The sequence below is a fragment of the Columba livia genome, chromosome 7 (genome assembly GCF_036013475.1).
Source record: "Columba livia isolate bColLiv1 breed racing homer chromosome 7, bColLiv1.pat.W.v2, whole genome shotgun sequence".
NCBI classification, from domain to species: domain Eukaryota; kingdom Metazoa; phylum Chordata; class Aves; order Columbiformes; family Columbidae; genus Columba; species Columba livia.
In genome coordinates this window covers 37,245,540-37,268,309 of record NC_088608.1, presented here as the reverse complement: position 1 = coordinate 37,268,309, position 22,770 = coordinate 37,245,540, and the positions used below count along the sequence as shown (strand labels likewise).

Sequence of the window (22,770 nt, the reverse complement as noted above, 5' to 3'; positions counted from 1 at the left end):
TTTTCCCCCCACCAACCGATGGTCATCATGTAGTGTGACCAGGAGAAGTGGGAAACTGGGAAGGGGGTACAGCCAGCTCTTAAGGGCAGGTAGCAAACAGCCCTTATGCAGCCTCGACTGCAAGTGCTGGCATGGGAGAAGGACGAGGGAATGCAGGTTTGTTTATGAATCCACTTCTCTGATACCTTAAACCAGATCAGAGGGCTGGGTGCAGCGCTGTGGGATCAAGGCCCTGTCCCCCTGTCAGGAGATCAGTGGAAGAGAAGGGATGAGCTGGAGGGAGCCGTGCTGCTCGTTGCAGCCGCCTGAGCCCCTCTGGCACCGCCATGCCAGCACCCCGCGGGGATCTGCTGCTTCCAGGAGTGCCTTTGGCGTCGTTAGCCCTTCTGGGCAGCGTGCCGCTTGCCAGCAAGCCAGGGCTACTGTTGTCACTTGTTAATGAGCGTCAGCACAGCATCCAGCACCCTCCAAGCACGTATTTGCAGGCTTGAGGCAGCACTTCTATGACCACCCTGGCAGGGAGCCTCGCCCTGACCCAGAGGGCTGCCACTGACCCCTCCAAACTGCTGCCTCTGACACTCTGTCCCCTCCACAGTCCTTCAAGAGGGTGTCCCTGCAGGCAGGTGTGGGTCTGGGCTGCCCAGGCATCCCGGATGAAGGAGACACCTAAAATGAGGAGAGGACGTTTGTGAAATACGTAGGCCTAGGGAATTATTTGGACCCTCAAGAGCAGGCAGGGAGAGAGAAAGCAAAAGCTTTGCACTGGAGCTGTGTGACTAGTTTGCATGTGTGTGTTTGGCTTTTCAATAAAATACCAGTAAACACAATATGCCTACAGATAAGAATGATGGGCACTGACTGACTACTTAGCGCGTTAAACGCGAATATACAGGCATTAGCTAAATAACAGCATCATTATGTAAATAATGCAAGTCTCTCCACTCAGCACTTCTTAGGCTAACGACTCTATTTATTTTTGTAAATATATTTTGCATGTGATTAAGTAGGAATAAATTGACCCTTCTCCTCTAACATTTTGATACTTCTTATGTAATGTTGATGGGAACAGCACTTTACAGTTAATGTAGCTGTGCATTTTGTGTCCTTCCCTTCCTTCTTCTAATCATAGCCCAGTTAATACCATGGGCCAAATCTGCTGCCGTTGTAAGTCAGTGTTATGCCACTTGCTTCATTTGTGCAAGGACCAGGGGGGTGGAACATTGATTCACCGAGTCTTTATTCCATGCAAGAAGCATTTAATTGTACAAATTGCAAGCACTGACATTTCTGTCCTGATTTCTCACAGATTGTGTTTGAGGGATTCATACACAACAGCCACTCGGGAGAGCTCGCCCTCGATGACATTCGGCTGGGCACTGACATCCCGCTGGAGAACTGCATGGGTACGTGGCACATCCAGCCGCGGGGGCCAGGGGTGCTGGGGGGGCAGCTGGGGCTGGAGAACGTTCATTGCAGGTTGGCAGCACCTGCTTCTACCCTGCCTGAGTTATCAGGAGTTTCTGCATCTTCTTCTTCCTTTGCCCATGAAAGAAATGAGGGGGGTTGGTCTCTGTGGGTCGGGGGCTCTGGGTGCATTGGTGTGAGAAGCAGGACACACGTGTTTCTGCTGCGCAAAACTGAAAGACAGCCGAGGGTTACCGAGGTCTATTCTGTGTGATAAGGACATACACCAAATTTAAAAGGAGAGTGCTGGACAAAAGAAACCAGCTGTCAGTCAGTATCACACCCTTCGAGGGGCCGATGAGTTCAAAAGGAGTTTTCTCTAATAAGAAATAAGATAGCAGAGGGGTTTTACAGCAAAGTTAACAGGATAACAAAAGAAATTTTTGTCCTAGAATTCACCATTTCCCAAACCAGGCCAAAAGCCAGGTGGATTCATTCAATGTAGAAGACAGGGCAGGACTTGGGAAAAAAAAAAAAGAGTGAAAAAAGTGTGTTTTGCTGATGGAGCCATGTCCCCCATGTCCCTGCCCTGTTCCTCTAGCTGGTGGATCCATGCAGGCACACTGATTGCTCTGGTCACCATGTAGCTTGGATGCAGATTTAGAGCCATCCCAGTTGAGCACTATTCTATTAATGGGGTCTATGCTGAGAGCCGCCCACAGTAGCAGGGTCCCGTTCTTCTGCATGACCTGGGGGAGGCATGTTTTGCTGTTAAACAGCCACAAAGTGCCTGACCCATCCTGGAGTCGGTGTAAAAAGCCAGGTGGAGCAAAGCCTCTCTCCCCTTTGGGCTTTGAAAGGGCCCATCCAGTGAAGCTGCTCTCCTCACCCCACCAAGAGAAGGGAGGATCCCGGTGCCTCCTAACCCGAGTGGGATGGACACTCTCTTCCGAGGGGTGCATCTCAAATTGTGCCTGGGAAGGACAGGTCATGTCGCTGCCCACCCCTGTGCAGGTAGGCAATAGTGAAGATGATGCAGGAACCAGCATTAATAATCGAACAGAGGACCGAGACCGCCCCAGAGATGCTCTTGCACATCATCGGTCACTGTTTCTTTAATGCTTTGAACTCTGCTGGTCTTCCATCTCCCAAAGGAGCTAATACTCCATATGTTAAATTCCCTGTATTTAAGGCTTGACAGTGGTGTTTTAATCCCTTGCCTTCTATGGCATTAAAGAGAAGCAAGACTGATGATTAACACTAATAGCATTTCCTATCTAACTTCTTTTGAGCTCAGCGAGTCACCTAGCTCCAGTGTTACTGCGTCTTGGGCCTCATGAATCTTAAACTTACTATTTCAAAACAAGAATATTAATAAATTAGAAAGTTTCGAATGTTGCCAGCCCTAAAAATAACACCAAACTGATACACAAAGTTATTTGTTCTATTCTATAAAGTTGAATAGGAATCTTAAAACGGATAAGGATAGTTTGTTCCAGATCATTTCTAACAAAGGGCTCCCACTGCAAACTTTAACATAACTCGTGGGTCGTTTCCGACGTCACCAAAATAATAATGAAATGATAGAGATACAGTGCTCTATCAGAGCCATGAGAATAGCTGACTCTAGCACAGGCTACTGTTTTTTCAAACGTAATCCTGGGAAGTAATCTGATTCCTTTTTAGCGTGAAAGAATGCTAATAAGTCACAATAACTTTTTCCTTTGACAAATGTGTCATTCGCATTCTGAACTTGAGTGGTGATTTCATAGCACTCAGTAGAGCCAGAGTCTGCTTTGTGACTCACAGGCATAATGCAGAAGTAATCTAAAAATAATCAGAAGTCTATTACTTCTGCAAGAAAGTAATCAGTAATAAGTACTGATTATTGCTTTTCAGATCCAGTAATTTGTAATAGATTACTTCTTCAAAATATCTTGAAGGAAGAAAATAATCACTTGCCTTTGTTTCTTGGCACTGTGAGATGGAGAGGAGCATGGCATCAATGCCCAGAAGTAACACAGTTCCCATGTGAATAACGATGCCAGACCTGAGCCAGAAACCAAACTGCTCTTGGAAATTTTGGGGTGGGGGGTTCATGGTTTTGTCACTGGGCCAGGTGGGACCAATTTGGATGACTCAGGCCAGACAGCTGAAGCTAAATGACCTTCAGCTGGGTCCTCTCCATCAGGTGAGCTTGGCTGGTACCCGCACTGTTGCCAGCCAGTGGTGGCTTCTGTGGGGCACATCAGTGGAGACATGAACTGTGGCTTCATGTATAATATTCCCCTCTCTAATACTAGTTTCTGTTTGTTGTTTTTTTTTTTTTTTTCCTTTGCAGAACCCATCACAGCTTTCCCAGGTGAGAACTTCTACTTTCCAGGTAAAACTGCACTTCTCTCAGTGGTTTCATTCTGCTGGCATGGGCTTTTACATGGAAGGAAAGCGGTGTGTGTGCTTGTACAAACAGCAAATGTTCTGAGTGGTGAAATGACAAGTGTGTTCTAAACATCCCCGGCCGCAACAGCAAGAGGTTGCACCCTCTGGGTCCTGTTGGGTGCTGGGGAGCAGGCAAACAGACAAGTGCCGCTGTTTTGGGGCTGAATAGCATTACAAAACCTGCTGTCACAAGGCACCCAGCCTCCTTAAGGCCAGCCAAGCCCAAAATGGGAAGTCTGGGGAGTAAAGGGTAGTTATCAACTGACTTAAACAAAACAATTCAAAGTGAAATGAGGTGGCAATGACTTATATTAGCATGGAGGAAGGTTGTGCTGTAGTTTATAGATGCTCTGGTAGTGGTGGTGTTGGAGCTGCTGGCGAAGGAGGGTGGGACAATCTGCTTGGGAGGGGAAGAGAGTTTGGAGGTTGAAGTGGGAGAGAACTGCTATCAGAAGCTCTGAAGGTGACAGTCGATAAAAGGAAAACAAGGTGAAATGGTGCATTTAATAGCTTAATACTAGCCTGGAGGATGGAAACTGGCATTTCTCTGATCAAACCTACAGAGTAAGAGAAAAGGTGAGGAACTCAGAAAAACTGCCTCACTCTTTGAGCAGTCAGCGGGGATGATATTTGTGTTGCTCTGGAGTGGGAAAAGCTGTCTGCTTTTGGGCAAAATTCAGTTTAGTCTGTTTGAGGTTTTTTTCCCTGTGTTTTGATTTTGGGCTTTGTTTTCCTGCCTGCCTCTTCAGGAACGCGTCTGGGGGTTGTGTTATGATGAAGAGCCAACTTGGGGCTCCCCTTAGCTTTGAAAGTTGTTTTGTCAGTTCAGTCAAGGCGCTGTTTGCTTTCACTTGGACATGATGTCTATGCCGTTCTCATTCCCTGCTCTGTTGATGGGCTGTAAGAAATGGCTGGGCTCTACCCCAGAAGCAGCTGCATTTCTGGTGGGTACATGTACTGGGAGCTGTGGCAGTGAAGGCAAAATAGACACTGAGGCTGCAGCCATGTGCACACCTCCATCCCTGGGGTGTGCAGCAGGCTGTGGGGTGGGATGTGAGCAGGGCATAACACCGTGTTTTACAGTCATACCCCCACTGTAACAACTAGGAATTTGGCTTCGTTTGTTTGTAGCCTGCTTATTTACCTGTCACTCAGGCTTGCGGTGTTACTGAAAAGCTGTCGCAATATTCTCACCTGACAGTTAAAGCCTCACAACCCTTCCTTACTTACACCAGCGCTCTGTGTTCTCCTGGCCCTTGTCTGCTACCTATTTTGTAGGCACCATCCTTGTCTTTCGGGGCTTGTAACAGGCGCGTCATCTCTGGGTCCTCGCATTGAGTCTATCCCGAAGTCCTGCTAACTCATGTTGTTTCTTTTCCTCGTCACCTGCTGCCTTTTGTGCCTCCCTTTCCCCATAGTATTCTCCAGGGCACACTGTGAGGTCCCAGCACTGGTCACAACAGGAGGGCAATTGCAGCAAAAGGTTGAAAAGGTTTCCCTGAGCTGACGGCAGGCGTAGGTGGGACAGAGGGAGGGAGTGACCAAGCAAAGTGCAGAGGGAAAAGATGAAGAAGTGAAGATGAAAAGTGGAGACCGCAAGGTAGTGATTAAAATGAGGGAAAGAGAGATGCCCAAGAGAAGGAGAGGGTAAAAGGAGGGGAAGAAGTCCTTCACTGGAGAAAAAACAGAGCTGGAGAGGAAAGACTGTGCAGGAAGTATTGAGATGTTCTGTAGCCCTTACTTCTTCAGTTACACGATGAGCTGAAAAAGTGAGGTGCCATTAAAAATAATAGCAAATCCTTCCTCTCCTGACTTGGGAGCAAAACTAAAAATATGTACCTTCCAAGCTCCAGGATCATAAGGCCAACACTAAGAGAATTGTGTGAGTGGAATGTCTTTCAGCTAGTGGGTCGGGATCTTACAAGACCAGTCAAGTGTGCTTAAACTGCGCTGCATTTGAGAGCTGATGCATCTCACCATTAAAGAAAAGGTATAACAAGTGGCTGGAAGCAAGGAGTAAGATAAACACCAGGTTAAAAATAAGAGACATATTCCAGAGAACGTGGAGACAAACCACAGGGAGAATTCGCTTTTGGGACTGGTGGATTATCCCACACCGGGTATCCTGAAATCAATACAGGGATATCTTTCTGGAGACATGACAGGCAGCAATTAAGGGGTTGAGGCTGACACTGGTTTTGTGGCATTCAGATTAGATGAGTGTAATACTCACTTTCATCTGTGCCATCTGTGAAAAGTCCAGCTGTGTTGCTTGTCCACAGCAGTTAATGTCAGTGATTTCAGAGAGGAGGACGAGCTGTGACATGACAGCGGCAGAGCAAGGCAGGCAGCCCTCTAGGAGGCTCTCTGGAAAGGATTTTCTCTTCTCTTTTCCCCAGATGACTTTTGCTGGTTTTGCATTTTGATTTCTGCCGCACAGCTCTGAAACTGTAGAGTCTTCCCTGTTGGGAAGAGGAGGGGGCTGTATCTGGCCAGGTTGGAGATGTGAGCACAGCCGCACAACCCACATGGAATCATTCACCCTGTTGGGATTACATCAGGTTTCCATTGACCAGTGTCCCAATCCGTGCATAAACACAGCACCCATGAGCTTGACGGCAACAGCGGGAGGCATTTCTTTGTTAAGATGAGAGCCCTAGTGACTAAATGAGGAAGGGTGAGTGTGTGTGTGTGTGTGTGTGTGTGGCAGAAGGCAAAGGGGAGTGGAAAAATTATTAAGTTAAGAAGATGGATTTTTTTTTTTTTCCATCTCCCTGAGCAGAGAACTTTTCCACTCATATTAAACTTCCAGAGAGCAGCAGAGCCAGTAAAAACAGAGCAGATAACATCAGCGCTGTGTGCTGAGTGGATGGGCAGCTATATTTAGTGGCTGACAGTGTAAGGAAGAACAATCATTAATGTTGGGAATTGGCTTCGTTAAGGCCTAGAGACAACTGAGTGTGATTCCTTAATGACTTCAGTTGCTAAATGAACTCTCCAGACTTCTGCTATCTCCCCAGCAGGGCTTCGAGGTGCGGAAATGAGGGCCAAGGAGGGGCTCTGCAGCCCTGGCTGCTGCTCAGGGACATCTGGAGTGGGTCAGAGCCAAGCAGAGATTGTCCTGAACTTGCAGCTGCCTCAAGGTCCCTCCATGGCACGTGCCTCTCTATGGCCATTGCAGCTTTTGTACTCCCAGCCCTTCACTGAGCAACATACAGCAATCAGGAGGCCATAGAAACTTTCCTCCCCTCTGTTTTTTGGAGGGCAGTGCTGCTCCCCTGCAGGCTCGGGAGCCATTGGCATCCCTGACACCTGCCCCCCGTCCTCACCCCAGTTTCCACCAGTGGGTCCCAGTGCGTACCAGTGGTGCGAGAGGCCGTTCGCCGGCAAATCTCTCACTGGAGCAAGGTGCTGTGTAAGCACAGACTGTCACTGAGTGTAAACGTGTGTGGTCTTCCCGGGGGTCAGCCCTGCGCCCCGGTGCTGTCAGGCCCAGGCGAGGTGTTGCTGATCCATCGGGGATGGTGCTGGGACACAAATGGGTCTGGGGCGGCTCGGCCAGCTGGATCTGCGGTGGGGGACAGCAGCGGGTTATTGGTGAAGCGCAGGGAGGTGTTGAACATGCTCACAATGGTGGGGGCTGGTGGAAGCATCCATGAGGTGTCCCAAACCGCCACCCTCCATGCAGCCAGGTGAGAGGCAGCTGCTTGGAGAGGCACAGGGATGTGCTGCTTTTGTTCCCTTATGCAAGTGTGGCCCATGGAGGTAGAGAAGGAGGTCAGTGTGTCCCCTGCCTTCGCTGCCCCCAACACAAAGCCCACCCTTGACCGGGGCAGGAGGGACAGGGCCACCCCCATTCCTGGCAGCGAGGGGTGAGACAGGGTGAGGGCGGCATGATCTGGTAGGTAGGCTTCTCCTGAGACATCCGCGTTTCTTGCCTACGATGACAAATGTGTGGGCGGTTCCCAGACTCTCAGGATTTGTCTTGCCTGTGTGGGGTTTTTTGCTTTTGAGGGTTTTTTTTTTTTGGTTGTAGCTATGAATCTGAGTGCATTGTTCATTCTTATATTTCCACTCCCTGTGCCTGGGTTTTGGGGGATGGCGAGGGGAGGAAAACCTTGTGGCTGGTGGAGGAACCGTCATTTTGCTTTGTCTACTGTGCCACCAGCAGCGGCTTTATCAGCATGAATTAATAGTCCTGGCTTGCTTAAACTGCAGTTTCTTATGTGAGCATTGGGTTGAATTTTGCAGCCTGTCCCATGTAAATAGTCATAACCATCCATTCTCTCTTTAAAAAAATAATAAGGAAATCTGTAAGCCTAGTGAGAGCAGTTCTGTGTGCAGAGCGTTTTCAAACAGAGATCTTCTTCTCGGTCTTTTCCGTAAGAATGACAAATGTTCCCTGTAATTTCTTTCCCAGTCTCCTGTGGTAACTTCCTTGGCCATCTGAGATTACGCTCTTCCCCCCAATTAAGAACGTGATGTGTTTTGTCACTGCTTGACAACATCTGCCACATGGAGACAAAACCAGGCGGCTGATCAGCAGAAGGCCAAAAAAATAGAGGGGGGGAAAATAACATTTGTTGACGCCAGAAATAACAGTAATAATAGCGTGCATATGGAATTTGTATTGTGATCCAGGCAGCCTGATTAATTAAAAGGGAAGAAATAGGCCCTTGAATAGGCGGGCTCAGCAAAGGCCAGGCTGTGCTCCCCGCTCGGAGCTCGCCCCGGATCCAGAGGCATCCCCGGGACCTCGCACTGCTCCTCGCTGTTCTCTTGAAAGCATGTGTGTTTCTTTTTGTTGCGTCTGCATGCCTCCCACCTAGCAACCCTGTTCTGTGTCTCCTCCCCAGGGGCAACCCTCCTGCCAGGGACCGAGCCCACAGTGGACACGGTGTCAGTGCAGCCCATCCCAGCCTACTGGTATTACGTTATTGCCGCCGGAGGTGCTGTTGTGGTGCTGGTCTCCGTCGCGCTGGCCCTTGTGCTCCACTACCACCGGTTCCGCTATGCGGCCAAGAAGAGCGATCACTCCATCACCTACAAAACCTCCCACTATGCCAACGGGGCCCCCGTGGCCGTGGAGCCTACCCTAACCATAAAACTAGAGCAAGATCCCAGCTCACGCTGCTGAGAGACGAACAGGAACGAGAGAGCAAACAAAACACAAACCAGACAGACAGACAGAAACTAAGACTTCAAATACGTTGCCTCAGTTTTGCACTTTTTTCCTTACCTAGCATATGTGTGAACTCTTAGACATCTCCGTCCCTTCTCCATCCCCCCAGCCCTCCCTGAATCTTTTACAAACTCTAAACTAATGCTGCATCTTGGATCGCCAGAAGAGACACACCACCCCTTCACTTCAGAAGTGAATGCTCCCTTTCGATTACTTTTCGAGGACTCTTGGGGTGTCGGGTGGGGTTTTTTGGTCATTTTTGTGTTGGTTTTGTTGTTGTTGTTTTGTTGGGTTTGTTTTTCTTTTGTATTTGTTTGGGGAGTATTTTTTTGTTGCTAGGCCTGTTTGGTTTGGTTTTTTTTCTCCTCCTGGTAAGCAAACCTGCAAGGAAACTTGGTGGTGAGCCTGGAAGCTGGTGTGTGCTAAATCTGTGTATGCGAGTGTGCGTGGAAGCGCGTGTGTCTGACTGACTGAATGTATATTTAGAAACAGCCCCTTTTAATTTGCTTGTTATTGCTTCTACTTGCACAGGGAATGCTTTTTTTTTCCCCCCCTTCCCACCTCCTCTCTGGAAGGTCTGGGACACATTTGTGGTAAATACCCTGATTTGTTTACTTGGGGAAGAGAGCAATGCTTTTTTGTTGCCTTATCTAGCTTTGGCTGGGTTTCTTGTTTGATAGTGTTAATGTCTTGGGTGCAAAATGAGAAGAAGAGGCCAGGCTGGACAGTAGGAATGTCCGCTTCAGGTGGCTAGAAGAATCCAGAGAGATTCATAGACTTCCAAAAAGTAAGATCTCTCCATTTTATTCTTTCTGCAGCCAACATGATAACACAGCCATTGTTTGGAAGGGGAGAAGGGGGGAGCCCTCCTCTTCCCCCACCCATAAGTGAATCTATTTAAAGTTGCCTTATATCAGAGAAGCTCATAATGAATGTTTTGTTTGTATCTGTTAAAGCCAGCCTTAGGGTAACACATAGACTTCAGCAGGTCTAAGGTGGATGCTAAATACTGTAGTTTCTTGAGAACTGAAGGTTTATTTATTTCTAAGTATCTGGGTGCTGATGGTTTTGCTTTTACACAAGGAAGGGGGAGAGGGCTCCTCCTTGTTTTTCTGCTAGAAGTGTTCAAGGGACAAGTGTAATTCCCCTTTCTGGGTTTTGGGTTTGTTTTCTTTCCTCTGCCCAACTCATAGCTGCTGAATCATAAAAATTGCCAGTTGACTTTCTAGAATGTCAATTAGTTTTGCGTTTGCTAATGTTCTGCTTCTTAAAGCGTCAGTAACATCTAGCAAGCCAAGCCTAGCAGGCGTGCCTGGGGGCCCCGCTATTGCTGCTGCTTTAACCAGGGAGGCGAGATGGAGCCTCCAATACGCCTCCCACTGTTGAATGGCCCAGCGTATTGTAGTGGAAATGCCTTATATAAATTACTGAATGATGACATGCAGAAGTAGTTTGAATCGTTAACTCTAATGTGTTTTCAGGCAAAAAAAGTACCTCCAGTGAGCAAGGTTCTCCATCTTGGCTGTGTTCATTTGTGATGAGTGATCAGATTCCCTGCCCCCCTCCTATACATGCTAGTGCTCCCCACCCTTCCTTTGCCCATGAATATTGCATAAAATGCATTGAGGCGAGCAGCTCTGTTAACTTCCCTGCAGTCTTGAGCTTCCTTTTGATCTGGGGAAAAAGTGGAAATGCAAACGGTGCTGCGTGTAGATGGGATTGGCCCCTATTGCAGCAGAGCCTTCTCCCTGGGGAATCTCTGTTGATGGGGCTGTCAGGCTCCCCTCCCTCCCCGCCTTTATTCATGCACCGTGTTTCAGCTCCTCATGCTGTTTGCTCAACAGATTTCAGCAGGACCCCCTCAGCCGCAGCAGCAAATGTCTAAAACATGCAGGGAGCACAGAAAAGCCCGGGGTGACTTGGCACGGTGAGCACATCAGGGGTGATGGATGCTCAGGGCCTGGCCCCACAGCTTTTTGAGGGCAGCAGGGGTGTGCCTGTCCCCACAGAGCTGTGAAGGACCTGGGGCAGCTCCTGTCACCTTGCAGGTGTCACCAGCCCCCGGAGAGGGGTTTCCAGGGCCCGGTGCTTTCTCCGTGAGCCTCTGCATTACGCAGCACTGGTGTTGCAGTGCGTATGGTTTGTGGTGTGAAATCCCACACACCCCGCCTCAGCCAGCTGCACATTAAAACAGATGTGAAAACACTGGCACGTGCTTACCGCATTTGCAGGTCAGCCCAAGCCATGTCAGCGGATGATACCGTCACATTTCCATAGTCAGTCCGATCTCCCTGGGTCGGGTGATTCCCTCACTTTGACCAGGTTCACCCCCATGGACTTTAGCAAGTGCGCATCGGTGTGTCAGTGTCAGAGAGGAGAATGTGGCACCCTGTCTTTCAAACCAAAATCACCAAAGACAAAACAGAAGGTCACTTCGAGATTTTTATTCCCGGTTCTCCCCAGCTCCTTGAGCCCTGACATCCCCAGCATCGCCCAGTTGCCTGTGTGTGAAAAATATCTTGTGAAAATTTGAACTCTTTGAAGATGTATTGTGTGGAATGTAATAAAATGATGATATTTTTATACAAATATCTGGGCTTTTTCTTCCTTCTTCTTTCTTTGCTAACAAGAATGCTGTCGGTTGAAGCAAAGTGGTGTTCTGGAAGCCTGTGTTTCCTCTTGGAGCACCAGGGCTATATCCTTTAGGAAAGTGAAGCTCCTGTTCCTGCTGCATGCAGACCCGTGGCTCAGCCCCAGCTCCCGCAGCACAGCTGCTGTGCACAGCCTCAGGATCAGGCCATTAACAGCGGCTTTTAGATCCATTACATTTGTACCGGTCCTTAGTGGGAGTTTTGGGCGGCTGGACTGACGCATAGGATTGTTTGGGGATTTCGCTAACGTTGCTTAAGTGCTATATTGCTCAATGTGATTATGCAGAATTTCTCCATTTGGGGCCCCTGGAGACAGGACATCCGAGTTCCCGGGGCCCCAGAGGCCGGCTCGGCTGCCAGCTCAGCTGAGCCACCCGCTCCGTCCCCGAGCACAACAAAAACGGGATGAGCCGTTACCAAAATTAATAATGAAAATGACAATGCGTTCCTCTTCTGTGAAATCCTTGCTGGGCCTCTACATGTCAGACTTTGGAGCAGCCTGGGTGCTACAGCACCAAGGGTCCAGAGAGGTGTGTGTCCCCTGCTGTCCCTTCACCCCAGTCTTCCCAGCACGTTACACAGACCTTTGCTCCTTCCTGTCACCTTCAGGTGCACCTTTCTGCCCTTTAGAGGAGTCAGCAGCATCACATTTAATGTGAAATATATTTTGCTGCCAGTTTGAGAGGTTTTGCTTTCTCTCCTGCATTTATTCATATTTTCCTTCTATCATACTCTTCACCCTGGCCTATGGCTCAGCTTTGCAATGAAACTTCCTGGCTTTACTAGGAATTCAGGCCATCAGCAAAAAAACTATTCAAATGTGATCCCTCGCTTTGGCAGTTCAAACACAAGCAAAGCTGAGGACCCATGCTGCTTTTTTTTTTTCCTTTTTTGCTGTAATTGTACGGCAAAGCCCAAACACTTGTAATTTGCATTCTGTACACTTCAGTGACTGTCCAAGCAAAATACAAAACAAATATGCACATGCAAAAAAACACGGAGGGAGGGACTGGCTGATGGTTTCCCAACGCAGAAGAAAAAAATTCTGTTAAGTAAACAGACGAAAAGGGAGGAATCGTTCAGGGTTTAATTATTCCGTATATGCGCCACAGCTAGATTGACCAGAGAGTTGGGTGCTGCTCAGGCTGCAGCATACCATAGGGAAGAACGCAGCTAAAATTAGCATGCTTTGTTAAAAAAAATAAGTACAACTTAGGATGATTTTGATGCAATCTCCTCTGCAGGTAGCTTTGGATGTTTAGGAGTCTACTTGAAAACAAAAAAAGGGTAAACTTTTGGGGGTAGCCAGAGTGGCTGCTTCCCCCAGGCTGCAATGGTGAGGTTGGCTTTTCCTGGGCAGGGTGGAATTCTCTCTGCTGGTGAATGCAAGGGGATGAGGTAGAAATCAGATTGTGCAAGGGGCCATGTAGGGATTTTTGCTCTTCTGGAAACCCTGTGAAAACTTACTGACTTTATTGGGGCTGGTTCCTGCTTACCCCGTGTTGGGGCATCAGAGCTTGGCATGCAGACAAGCGAGCTTGGACAGCCTCTTGGCTTTCTGCCACGGCTCCTCCATCAGCGGCTTTGGCGGCTCTTAGCAGCGATTGCAGGCGTGACTGCCAGTTTGAGGAATAGTGTCGTTAGCCATTGCCGCTGTAAAAACAAACAGCAAGAATTGAGGAGGGCGATAAATATATCAGGATGCCGCAGAGCTGCCGGCTTCTCCCCGGGCTCTGAGCCCTTGCGTGGCGGTGCTGGGCTGGCAGCGCTGCCCTCATGCCGAGGAGCTGCTCGGTTTTGGACTGGTGAGCTTTGACACAGAGCACTGAACTTGGACTTCTTACCTGGGTAGTCCAGCACTAAGAGAGGGAGAGGAAAACCACGCTGTATCATTCCACTGTAAGGCTGTACCTATGCACCTCGCTGCCGTTGTTCCCCTGGCCTTGTGCTTGTGACAACAAGAGGTGCAAAAGCAGGACATGCCAGGGAGAGGGTCTGACTGCTACAGAGGACATGGCTGCTGCAGGGAGGGTTTGGTGGAGTCCTCATTTTGGCTGTCTTCGCCTCGTCTTTGGCCCTGGCCATCTGTCGTGCGTGCGGCGAGGGCAGGGCAGCACGTGTCGCAGGGCTGCAAATAGCTGCCTGCTCGCGTTCGCATCCACACCAAGCACCCAGCCTGGCTTCCTGTCACTTTTGGTGGGGGTCCTCACCAACCAGCTGCGCTTCCCAGTGTACGGGAAGCCCGAGAGGCTCCTCTGCACCCCATGTTTGATGGCGGTACCGCAGTGTGCACCAACACTGGGGCAGCCCCACGGTAACCTGAGGATAAGGTCCGAGGGTTCCCGCGCTGCATAGGGTGGCCGGGCCAGGGGAGAGGCTGCTTGCTTGCTTTAATGCTCAACTGTAGCCAAAGCACTGTTTTAATTTGAAATTTGGCAGGGATTTAGCCTTTTTGTAAACTAAAATAATTCCGTGTTTCTGGAGGAGTGGGGAAGAGAGAAGTGGGGCGGATTTTCGGCTGGAAATAGAGTGATGGGGGATTCAGGGTGTTTCTGTCTGGTGCCTGTGCTGCTGGTTTGCCTGTTCACGGAGGGTGGGAGGTGTTGTCCCCCAGCCGGAGGAGCAGTGCTGTGCCGCCGCCAAAAGGAGCCGTGTCAAGGCGAGGCCACGGCGGCTGCTTTGCTATGTCAAAACAAAATGATGTGTGCTGGAGTCACGCTATTGCTGTGGAGAGAAAAGGGCTGGGAATGAGCAAAGAGAGAAGAGCGAGGAGTGAAGCTGCAGCTCAGCCTCTCTCTGCCAAGGCTGGGGAGTGGTAATTTCTGACCCTGTTTTCCTGGGCTTTGCTATGTTTAGTGTTTCAGGCCCTCATGGGTGCTGTTTGGCAGCTGTGCACCTCCAATGATCCCCTTGCTGGGTGGGATAGCACAGGCCGAGATGGCTGTTGTTGTGGCATCAGGAGCAAGGGGTGAGCATGTAGGAGGGCACTTTGCTGTTTCTGGGGAAGTGAGCAGTACACGGTTGTTTCCCTGCTGTGGAAAGGACCAGAGGGCAGCTGGCTACCCCTCTTTTGTACCAAGAGGCACAGCCACAGGTGTTATGGGAGCGAAAGAACGTGGGTAGCAGAGCCCACAAGCCGCCATCACCTGGTGCATCCTCAGTCTGCTCCAGGCCAGGCTCCCCTGCGCCAGAGAGGCTGAGACAGGCAGCAAAAGAGCTGGAAATCGCAGCAAGTTTGACATATCATTTGGGAAAGGCACCTCCTGCTGAGAGGCTGGCTCATTTTATTCTTCTGGAAAGAACCTGAGAGGCACCACAGCCACCATCTGCAGATGTCTGTGTGCAGAGAGACATGTGGTGATAGGCAGAGCTCTGCCCTGGGATGGAGGCACCTGGCAGGAGGTAATGGAGTTAAACTAGACAAAGTCAGTGTAGAAAGAAACAGCGATCTTTTTGTCAGCAGTGGTCATTTGCCTTGGAGGAATGTGTCTGTGCTCCAGGGTGTCCTTTCCAAAGCAACACCTCTTGGCTTGGTGCAAAGCTATCATAGGCGTATCGAGCACATGTCACCCCCTCTTCCAGTAACTCTCTCCCTCTCCCAGCCCCTCCTGCCCCTGCTTCTATTTTAAAACAGATGTACATTAAAGCTCCTTAATCTCTGCAAATACTAATTCTCTCCTGCTCTCCTTCTGTGTGAGTTCATATGAACGTGGTACTTAAGTTGCTCCTTGTCTTTGATTAGAATCTCATCTTTCTTTTTCCAGGTCCCATAAATTAGCCTTTTAGCTGGCAGTGCTCTCAGATCCAACAGATAACAGCCTTTTCTCGGCATCCAGCCGTTTCCAACAGCATCGGCTAACATCATCTTTTCAGCATGACCAGCTAGGTGCTTACAGCCATCATTGAGTACACATGCTTTAAAAATGGCCTCTCACTCAGGAGGAAATGCTCCTCCTGTTTAAATACAGTTCCCTATAACTTTCTTGCCTACCCTTCTCCAGTTTATTCTTTTTTTCCTTTTAAAATGCAAAGTAAATTGTGCCTGAAAGCTGCCCTTTGAGGAAGCACCTCTCCACAGCACAGAGCAATGTGTGTTTCTCCCATTCTGCCCATTCTTGCAGGGCTTTTCTGGGGACTGCTTTCCAAGAGGTATCACTTTCCACAGCTTGCTCCCTTTGTGACAGTATTGCTGAGATTTGTCACAAAGGAGCCTAATTGATGACAAATAGCAGGCTGGCTTCTGTGATGGGAAATCATCTCCACTAGGAACTGAACTGAGACCACCAGCTTGAGTTCCCACACAGCCAGAGCTGCTTTTGTTAATGACTCGAGAAACCCCAGTATGGAAAAAGAAACACTGAGTTGCATTTTTCCAAAGCCAACATAGAGCCCTGCGTGACAACATACAATCTGATAGCAATGAAATGACGTGCAGAGAACAGAAGAATGAGGGCCTACCATGGGCTGGAGGAGGGAGAAGAATGGGCAAGGACCAAGATATCATTTAAGCAGGACTTGGAGTCATATTAGCATGGGGAATTGCGAAAATTGCTAGAAGAGTAAATAGATTTTGGCCTGGGCTTTTTGAATAGATGTTCTCTCTTTTCAAGTTTTCCCAGCGCTCCTTCCTTTCAGGCTTGAAGAAGTGGTGTTCTTTTGAAAGTGTTGATTAACCCATTCTTTGTTTTTTCTGGCTTTTCCCTCAAGGCTACTCTGGGAAATAAAAAAAAGCACCAAATTGCTAGCTTGTTCTCGCACAAAATTTAGAGGAGCTACAATATTAAAAAGCCAAATACTTCGAACAGCCTTTCCCTGCACAGGGGTTCCTTGGGCAGGGTTTCCACCTTAGCTTTTGTTCGAGCAACCTACAGTTTGCATAGGGTTGTGTGGCTGACAGGGATGGCAAATTTCAGGGCTTGTCTTCTGACGGAGGACTAACAAAGCCGACATCTCCGCCTGTGAACTGCTTTGCAAGTTATTTTTCCACATGTTCGGCTTTAAATGTTTGCAAGAGGCCCTCAGGCTGTTCTCCCAGCCCTAAGATGTTGCCATCTGGGCCTGTCAGATCTGGAAGTGTTGAGAAATCAGACGAACTCGCTGCTAAAGTGAGGATTTACAGAAGGTGGTGTGCACCTATGTTTCTTCAACAAGCTACCAGCAGCCTCGAGTCAGCTTGAAATGTCGCAGCCCGATGCCATTGCCTGGGATAGCAAAAATTGGATTTGTCAATTCAGGAGGCTCTTGCAGTCCTAAATCTCTGCAAATATGCACAAATATTCTTTTATTAGGTTTTTGAATAACTTCTTCGCATGTGGCTTTTTAGGCAAGAGTTATATTCTTTGGTTTTGGTTGGTTTTAAGGAATCTCTTAAAACCCTTTCCAGTTTTGCGCAAGACGTGAAGTAGACTTGGTTTTCAACCACAACTATTTCAAAGGCATGAGTTCTACTGCTTTCTAGTAGTCCCTAATTTTCTGCATTCCTGATCATTTTGAGGTGCCTTCTCAGTTGAGCACCCCAAGTTACAGTCAGCTTTGAAAAAATCTAAGTAGACCAAAATGAAAGGGCATTTTCTTTGGAAAAAAAAAACTGAAAAAGGAACATGGTAACTATAGGTAGAGATAATGCTAAGAAGACCGCACAGGAAAATAACTTCTGGTCAGATTACAGCATGTGCGTTTGGTTACTAGTGCTTGATCTGTGCTGAACAATAAAAAGAAATGTCACCACTAAAAGGAATTTGGATCAGGGAAATGTTAACATAAATGCCTAGATATGGACACCCATTTGCCACTCAACCCATTTCGACCAGGTTTTGCATTAAAACATGTAATGATGATACATGGCTTCCTCAAATTACTATGAATTTATGTGAAACCCAAAGAGAAACTGAGTCATTGAAGCTCTGTGTCCAGTAAGATAAATGGGAAAAGATGAAAAGTAGAGTGTACTAAATGGATCTAGCATTAGTGTCAGGTAATGATAGGCACTAAGATCCTATTCAGCGTTATAAAGATAATACCCATGAGCATGTTAATAGTGAATTATGGCCATTATGCAGGCACCAATGACAATATTTTAGTGCTATTCAAGTTACCTGGTTTCTTCGCTTTTCTCTCTCTTTCCTTTCTGAAAGCTGGTCATCTGATGGTCATGAAATGGGATGTAGTGGGAAGATTCTGTTCTCTTGAATGTGCAAGAGTATTCTTTGACTTTGGCCAAAGAATGAAGAGTTATTCCTCCTTCCTCAAGGAAGAGGCTTGCTGTAGCTGAACTATTGCTTTCTGGCCAGTCTCTCAATCCAATGCCCCCACAAGACCTCTTTAAACAAACAGTGCTTCCCATTTTGTTGTTCTAGTGAACTTCCCAAGAATGGAGGATGACTTTCCTATCTCTGAGCAAGACTTTGAAGACAGTGACGATACAGGTTGGTACTGAACTGCCACATGGGCAATTTATCTGGGGGAGTTTGTGTTTCAGTATCAGATGCTACAATTACACACAAACTTTGGCTTAATGAGGTGTTAGGAGCTAGAACAGGCTTGAGCACATACACTCAAGTGGTGGCTTAGTGCCTGGACAAAGATATTAGTTTTCTTTTCTTGTTTTCCTTTTTCAACAGCCAGCAACCTTGCAAAGTCAATATATTGTATTTGTGTTAGGACAAGTGGAACTGATCTTTCAAGCATTAATTGCTACTTGTGTGGCATTTTGACTTGTAAATGGAGAAAATTAAGTCTGGGAGCTGTGACAGATTGTTTCCATAGTTTTGAACCCAATAGCACTTAAAGGGCCAGAGCTTCAGTGAGTGTAAAGTGCTAGCGTGCTGTTTACATAGTCTGAGATACAAAAGCGAATTAGGGCACCTAACTTTCTTGGTAGTTCAGTGCTTTGCATTACTTCTAGACCTGGGTTAGTGAATCCTGCTGAGATATACCCATGGAGGGGGCTTGTACTCTTGTAAGACCATCACAACTCCAAGTGACAAATGCATAAAGAGGGGAAGGGAAGAGTGATCCCTGGATAATAAGTACCCATTTCACCGCAGATTACTTTGGACCGGATAGGAACGACACACTGTTCTCTACTAACTCTCCAGGAACCCCGAAGCTGGACAAAGAAAAAAACTGGCTCTACACCCTGGATCCCATCCTGGTGACCATCATAGCGATGAGCTCCCTCGGCGTCCTCCTTGGGGCCATCTGCGCCGGTCTCCTTCTCTACTGCACGTGCTCATACGCCGGGCTGTCCTCACGGAGCTCCACCACGCTGGAGAACTACAACTTCGAGCTGTATGACGGCATCAAGCACAAGGTGAAGATGAACCACCAGAAGTGCTGCTCAGAGGCCTGACGGGTGCCCTGGCGATCGCCCTCAGCGTTGCGCCCAGTGAGGTGGGCTGGCAGGGGGTGACTTTTTTTGCTGTTTTCTATGGGAACTGAATGCCATAACGGGGAACGAGGGGCACGGGAGGAGCGAGGGGAGGTGCTGCTCCTGCCATCAGGTCCCACTGGTGGGTTGTGCTCCACCAGGACCGAGCGGGCGTTCCTGCAAACCGGACTGTGCCGGGCAAGGGGGGATCGAGACCCTTGTTTATTGGTTCATCTTCATTTTCTGCTGATGCGTGTGGCTGGGACGTGTTGAGGGAGACTGGTTTACCTTTTGGATGTGAGAAACTAAATGTTGATCGTTATTTCCCATCTCCTTTCTCTGATGAGTTGCTGAGAAGGCTGAGGGATTTCTTCAGCCACCCTGTCTTTAGAAATAACACAAACACACACACACACGGAAACCCTGTCCATTTTAGACCCTGTCCAGATACTGCTTTAGTGTAGGGATTTGTGCACCTGACACCAAGTCCTGGAAGGTGCAGTTTCCAGTCCTGAAAATGGAAGCATGTTGTTACCTGCGACTTTCCTTCTGGTAGCGGGGAAAGGTGGGATGCTGGGTTTAGTGTCAATGGTAACAACAGCACTTTCTAAAGTCATTAAGAAATGAAATAGAAAGGAAACCCTATATGTAGAAGCACCTCTTTGAGAGAAGCTGAAGAGCCTTAAAGTGATTTGTGAATAAGAGCCATTTATTAAATCCAGATCTTGGATTGCAACAGCTGAGGCCTTCATCGGGAAGGCCTTTCTTTGAATCTCCCATTCCTGATCCTGCCCTTTTTTTTTTTTATTATTTTCTTATTTTTTTATTCTATAATGAGAAAATTGCAGCAAACAAAAGACAGAGCCTGTCAGGTTGCTGGTGCCCAGGGGACAGCTTTGGGAAGGGGGTTTACTCGAGCCCCAAGGCCTCTCCGAAGCGCCGGGGAGGGAAAATGGTCCCGCTCGCCTTTGCAGCGCTCCCCTGCTCCCCGGAGCTGCTGGGATGGAGCTGGTGCTGCCGACACCGATGGACCAAACAGCCGCCAGTCGCATCCCTTCGGAGCAAAGCTGCGCTGCTCCCAATCAGTAGCAAAAATCCTGAAGTTTTATTTATGAGCTGTGTTTTGGTTTACTTTGAACAAGTGCCTTAGAAGAAGTATTTTTCCTCCATCTGATGATCAGTGCTGTATCAAACAAGTGAGGCCTTCATCCTTCCCCAGCAAAACACTCTTCTTCACCACTCTCTACCAGGTAGAGCCTGGCTGAAGAAGTCTGGTCCTTGTGCTTTCAAGTGGTCTGGCTACATTGTCTGGCAGCTGATATGTCTCCACTTACCACTGTGCCGTGGGAGAGGAGTGTTAGGAAAACATTTTAGTGGAGAAAAAGAGTTGAAATGCAGGGCCCCAAAACAATGCCTTCATTTCCGATCAGTACAGATGAATCACCATCAATTTGCACATTTCCAGCACATTGAGTTTGCTTTTCCAGGAGCTCTTTGGAAATACCTGATTTAACATTTCGCCTAGCAAAGAGTTAGGTCTGGGATGGATTTCTCTTCCTTAGTAACCGCAGAGCGCCAGAGGTGTGAAGAAGTGCTGTGAAGCTCAGTTTGCACAGCCCCTGCGAACATCATCCTGCAGGAGACCAGGTGTTCGGGGAGACGAGCAGCATCTGGAGGGGAGATGAGCACGGACAGTGCCACAGCTGCTCTTCCGTGCTGTGGGAATAGGAACATTTGTCTAGTGTTTCACGAAGAGCTCTGTCAGACACTAAGTTTTTAGGAACAACAACAACAAAGTCGTCTTCACTGTAAGAAAGATGTGTTACTGGGGAAGCAGATACCGGCAGCGGTGTCATCAAAACATCCACGGTTCATACATGCGCACACAGAGACATGCCCACACAAAGGCCTTCATTTTTTTAATTCACGCTGTGCACCCAACAGAAACAGCAGTAAATGTATCTCAGATTCTCCTTTCGAATCACCTTCTTTCTTTTGGCGTTTTTCATGGACAAATTCCACAGGGATGTTATTTTACTGTACAAAAGAGACAGAGGCAGTAAGAGGAAATGTACCAGACCATTTCAAAGCTGGATTGCTGCTGCTTGATGATTTTTATCCCCTTCAAACCACAGGAGAGGGGAAGGATGAATGGAAAAGGACCATACAGTAGAAAAGTCAACTTAGGCAAACAATAGGTGAAAATATATAATTTAAAAGGTGACGTTATGGTGTCTAGTAGGCGTACAGAGAGAAGAGTTCGTATATACATATATTCAGAAATAGTGTGTTTGCACACTCACGTGAATTCTCTGTATGTATCGTGTATGTGACTTATTCCGTGGGACTGACTCGTGTTAATATATCTCTTGATCCGGGGCAGGAGAGTACTGCTGATCTTGGCACTATCTTGGCATGGGCCCGGTGGTGTGGCCACCCTGTGTGTCCCCATCGCCCGTTCCAGATGGGCCAGGACTCACATGCGTGCGCTTGCCGGGCGGGAACAGGCCAATAATGCTGCAAAGCCAATACCTCACTTACCTCTGCTGGGTGCTTTACTGTTCTTCTACAGAAAACTGTGTTTGATTGTAACTTCAACAGGGAAACAAAACAAAAGATAAGTTGTCTGTGCATTCAACTCATTGCATCCTCCTCTGCAAATAGATTAGGTTTGCTGATCGCAATTCCCTCTGTGAAATTCAGAAAAGAAAGAAAAAGAGACAATTAATCGGTGTTAATGCCTTTGCTGAAATGGGCTGTTGCCTCCACACCCTTCCCATGGCGAGGACGTGTTGCTAACAGGCGGGCTGTAATGCTGGGTGATTTCATTTTGTGGGAAGGTGCTGCGGGTGAGCATGGGAATTAAATAATTAAGAAATTATATGCAGAAATGGAACTTCTCCAGGATTTGCAGTTCAAGGTATTTGACCATTCACTGGCTGAGCCAGGACTTATGAACTTAAAGAGCTTTTACTGTGATTCTTCGGTGTAAAAAAAAAAAAAAAAAGTAAAAAAAAAAATCAAGCTGTGTTTATATGATTTGTATAAAAACCTTTTAAAATTACTATTTAATAAACATTATGGTAGAGATTGTGTTTCAGTGGCTTTTTTTAATCTGTGAAGGAGCAACAACAAGAAAACAAAACTGAGAGAGCTATGAGCATCCAGAAACCCACAGGAAAGCCAGAAACAGGCACAGGCGCCTTCTTGCCGCCCTGCGCTGCTGGAGAAGCAGTGGGGCTGAACCTACAGCGTGGAAACCTGTTTATTTACGGGCACCCTGACAGATGAGAGCCAATCCATCAAACCCTGGGCACCTCCAGAGCAAATGAAATTTTGCTGCCACATCCTTACCTCCAAAGCGGTGGCCCCCTCCCAAAGCGTGTGTGCATTAAAGGGGGGTCCTTAAGTGATGAAGGGCAGCTGGCAGCTTAGATGAAGATGACAGTGTAGCTGCAACCTTGACAGCTTTTCCCTCACCCAGGAATAAAGAACTGATGTGCAGATTGATACCTGGGGGAGAGGCTGTCAGAGAACAGGACGGAGACGGCAGATAAGCGACTCAATCAGTGTCAGACCTGTCCTGCCGTAACGCCGCCTGTAAATCACTGCGGTTAAAGAGGCGCCTCCACTAAAGCAAGGAGCAGAAAGCAGGTAATAGAAAAACGAGTGCTGAGGCAGATGTGTGCACCGCTGGGTTAAAAGCCTGAGAGCTGGGCTGCAGC

At 47.9% G+C, this 22,770-nt stretch overlaps 1 protein-coding gene across 6 annotated transcripts in view; it reads left to right on the top strand.

Annotated features, from left to right (window-relative positions):
- Positions 1 to 22,133, top strand: part of NRP2 (neuropilin 2) — an 82,209-nt gene extending 60,076 nt beyond the window's left edge. Inside the window, exons 14-17 of one of the 6 annotated variants that reach the window (XM_065069457.1) lie at positions 1,307 to 1,403; positions 3,746 to 3,766; positions 18,033 to 18,101; positions 18,774 to 22,133. In XM_065069457.1, the coding sequence (XP_064925529.1) occupies positions 1,307 to 1,403; positions 3,746 to 3,766; positions 18,033 to 18,101; positions 18,774 to 19,027 (441 nt within the window). In that variant the 3' untranslated portion in view covers positions 19,028 to 22,133. Of the gene's footprint in view, positions 1 to 1,306; positions 1,404 to 3,745; positions 3,788 to 8,699; positions 11,615 to 18,032; positions 18,102 to 18,722 lie in introns of those variants that run through there. The other 5 variants (XM_065069455.1, XM_065069456.1, XM_065069454.1 and 2 more) reach the window with 5 other exon arrangements.
- Positions 22,134 to 22,770: the final 637 nt, after the last annotated feature.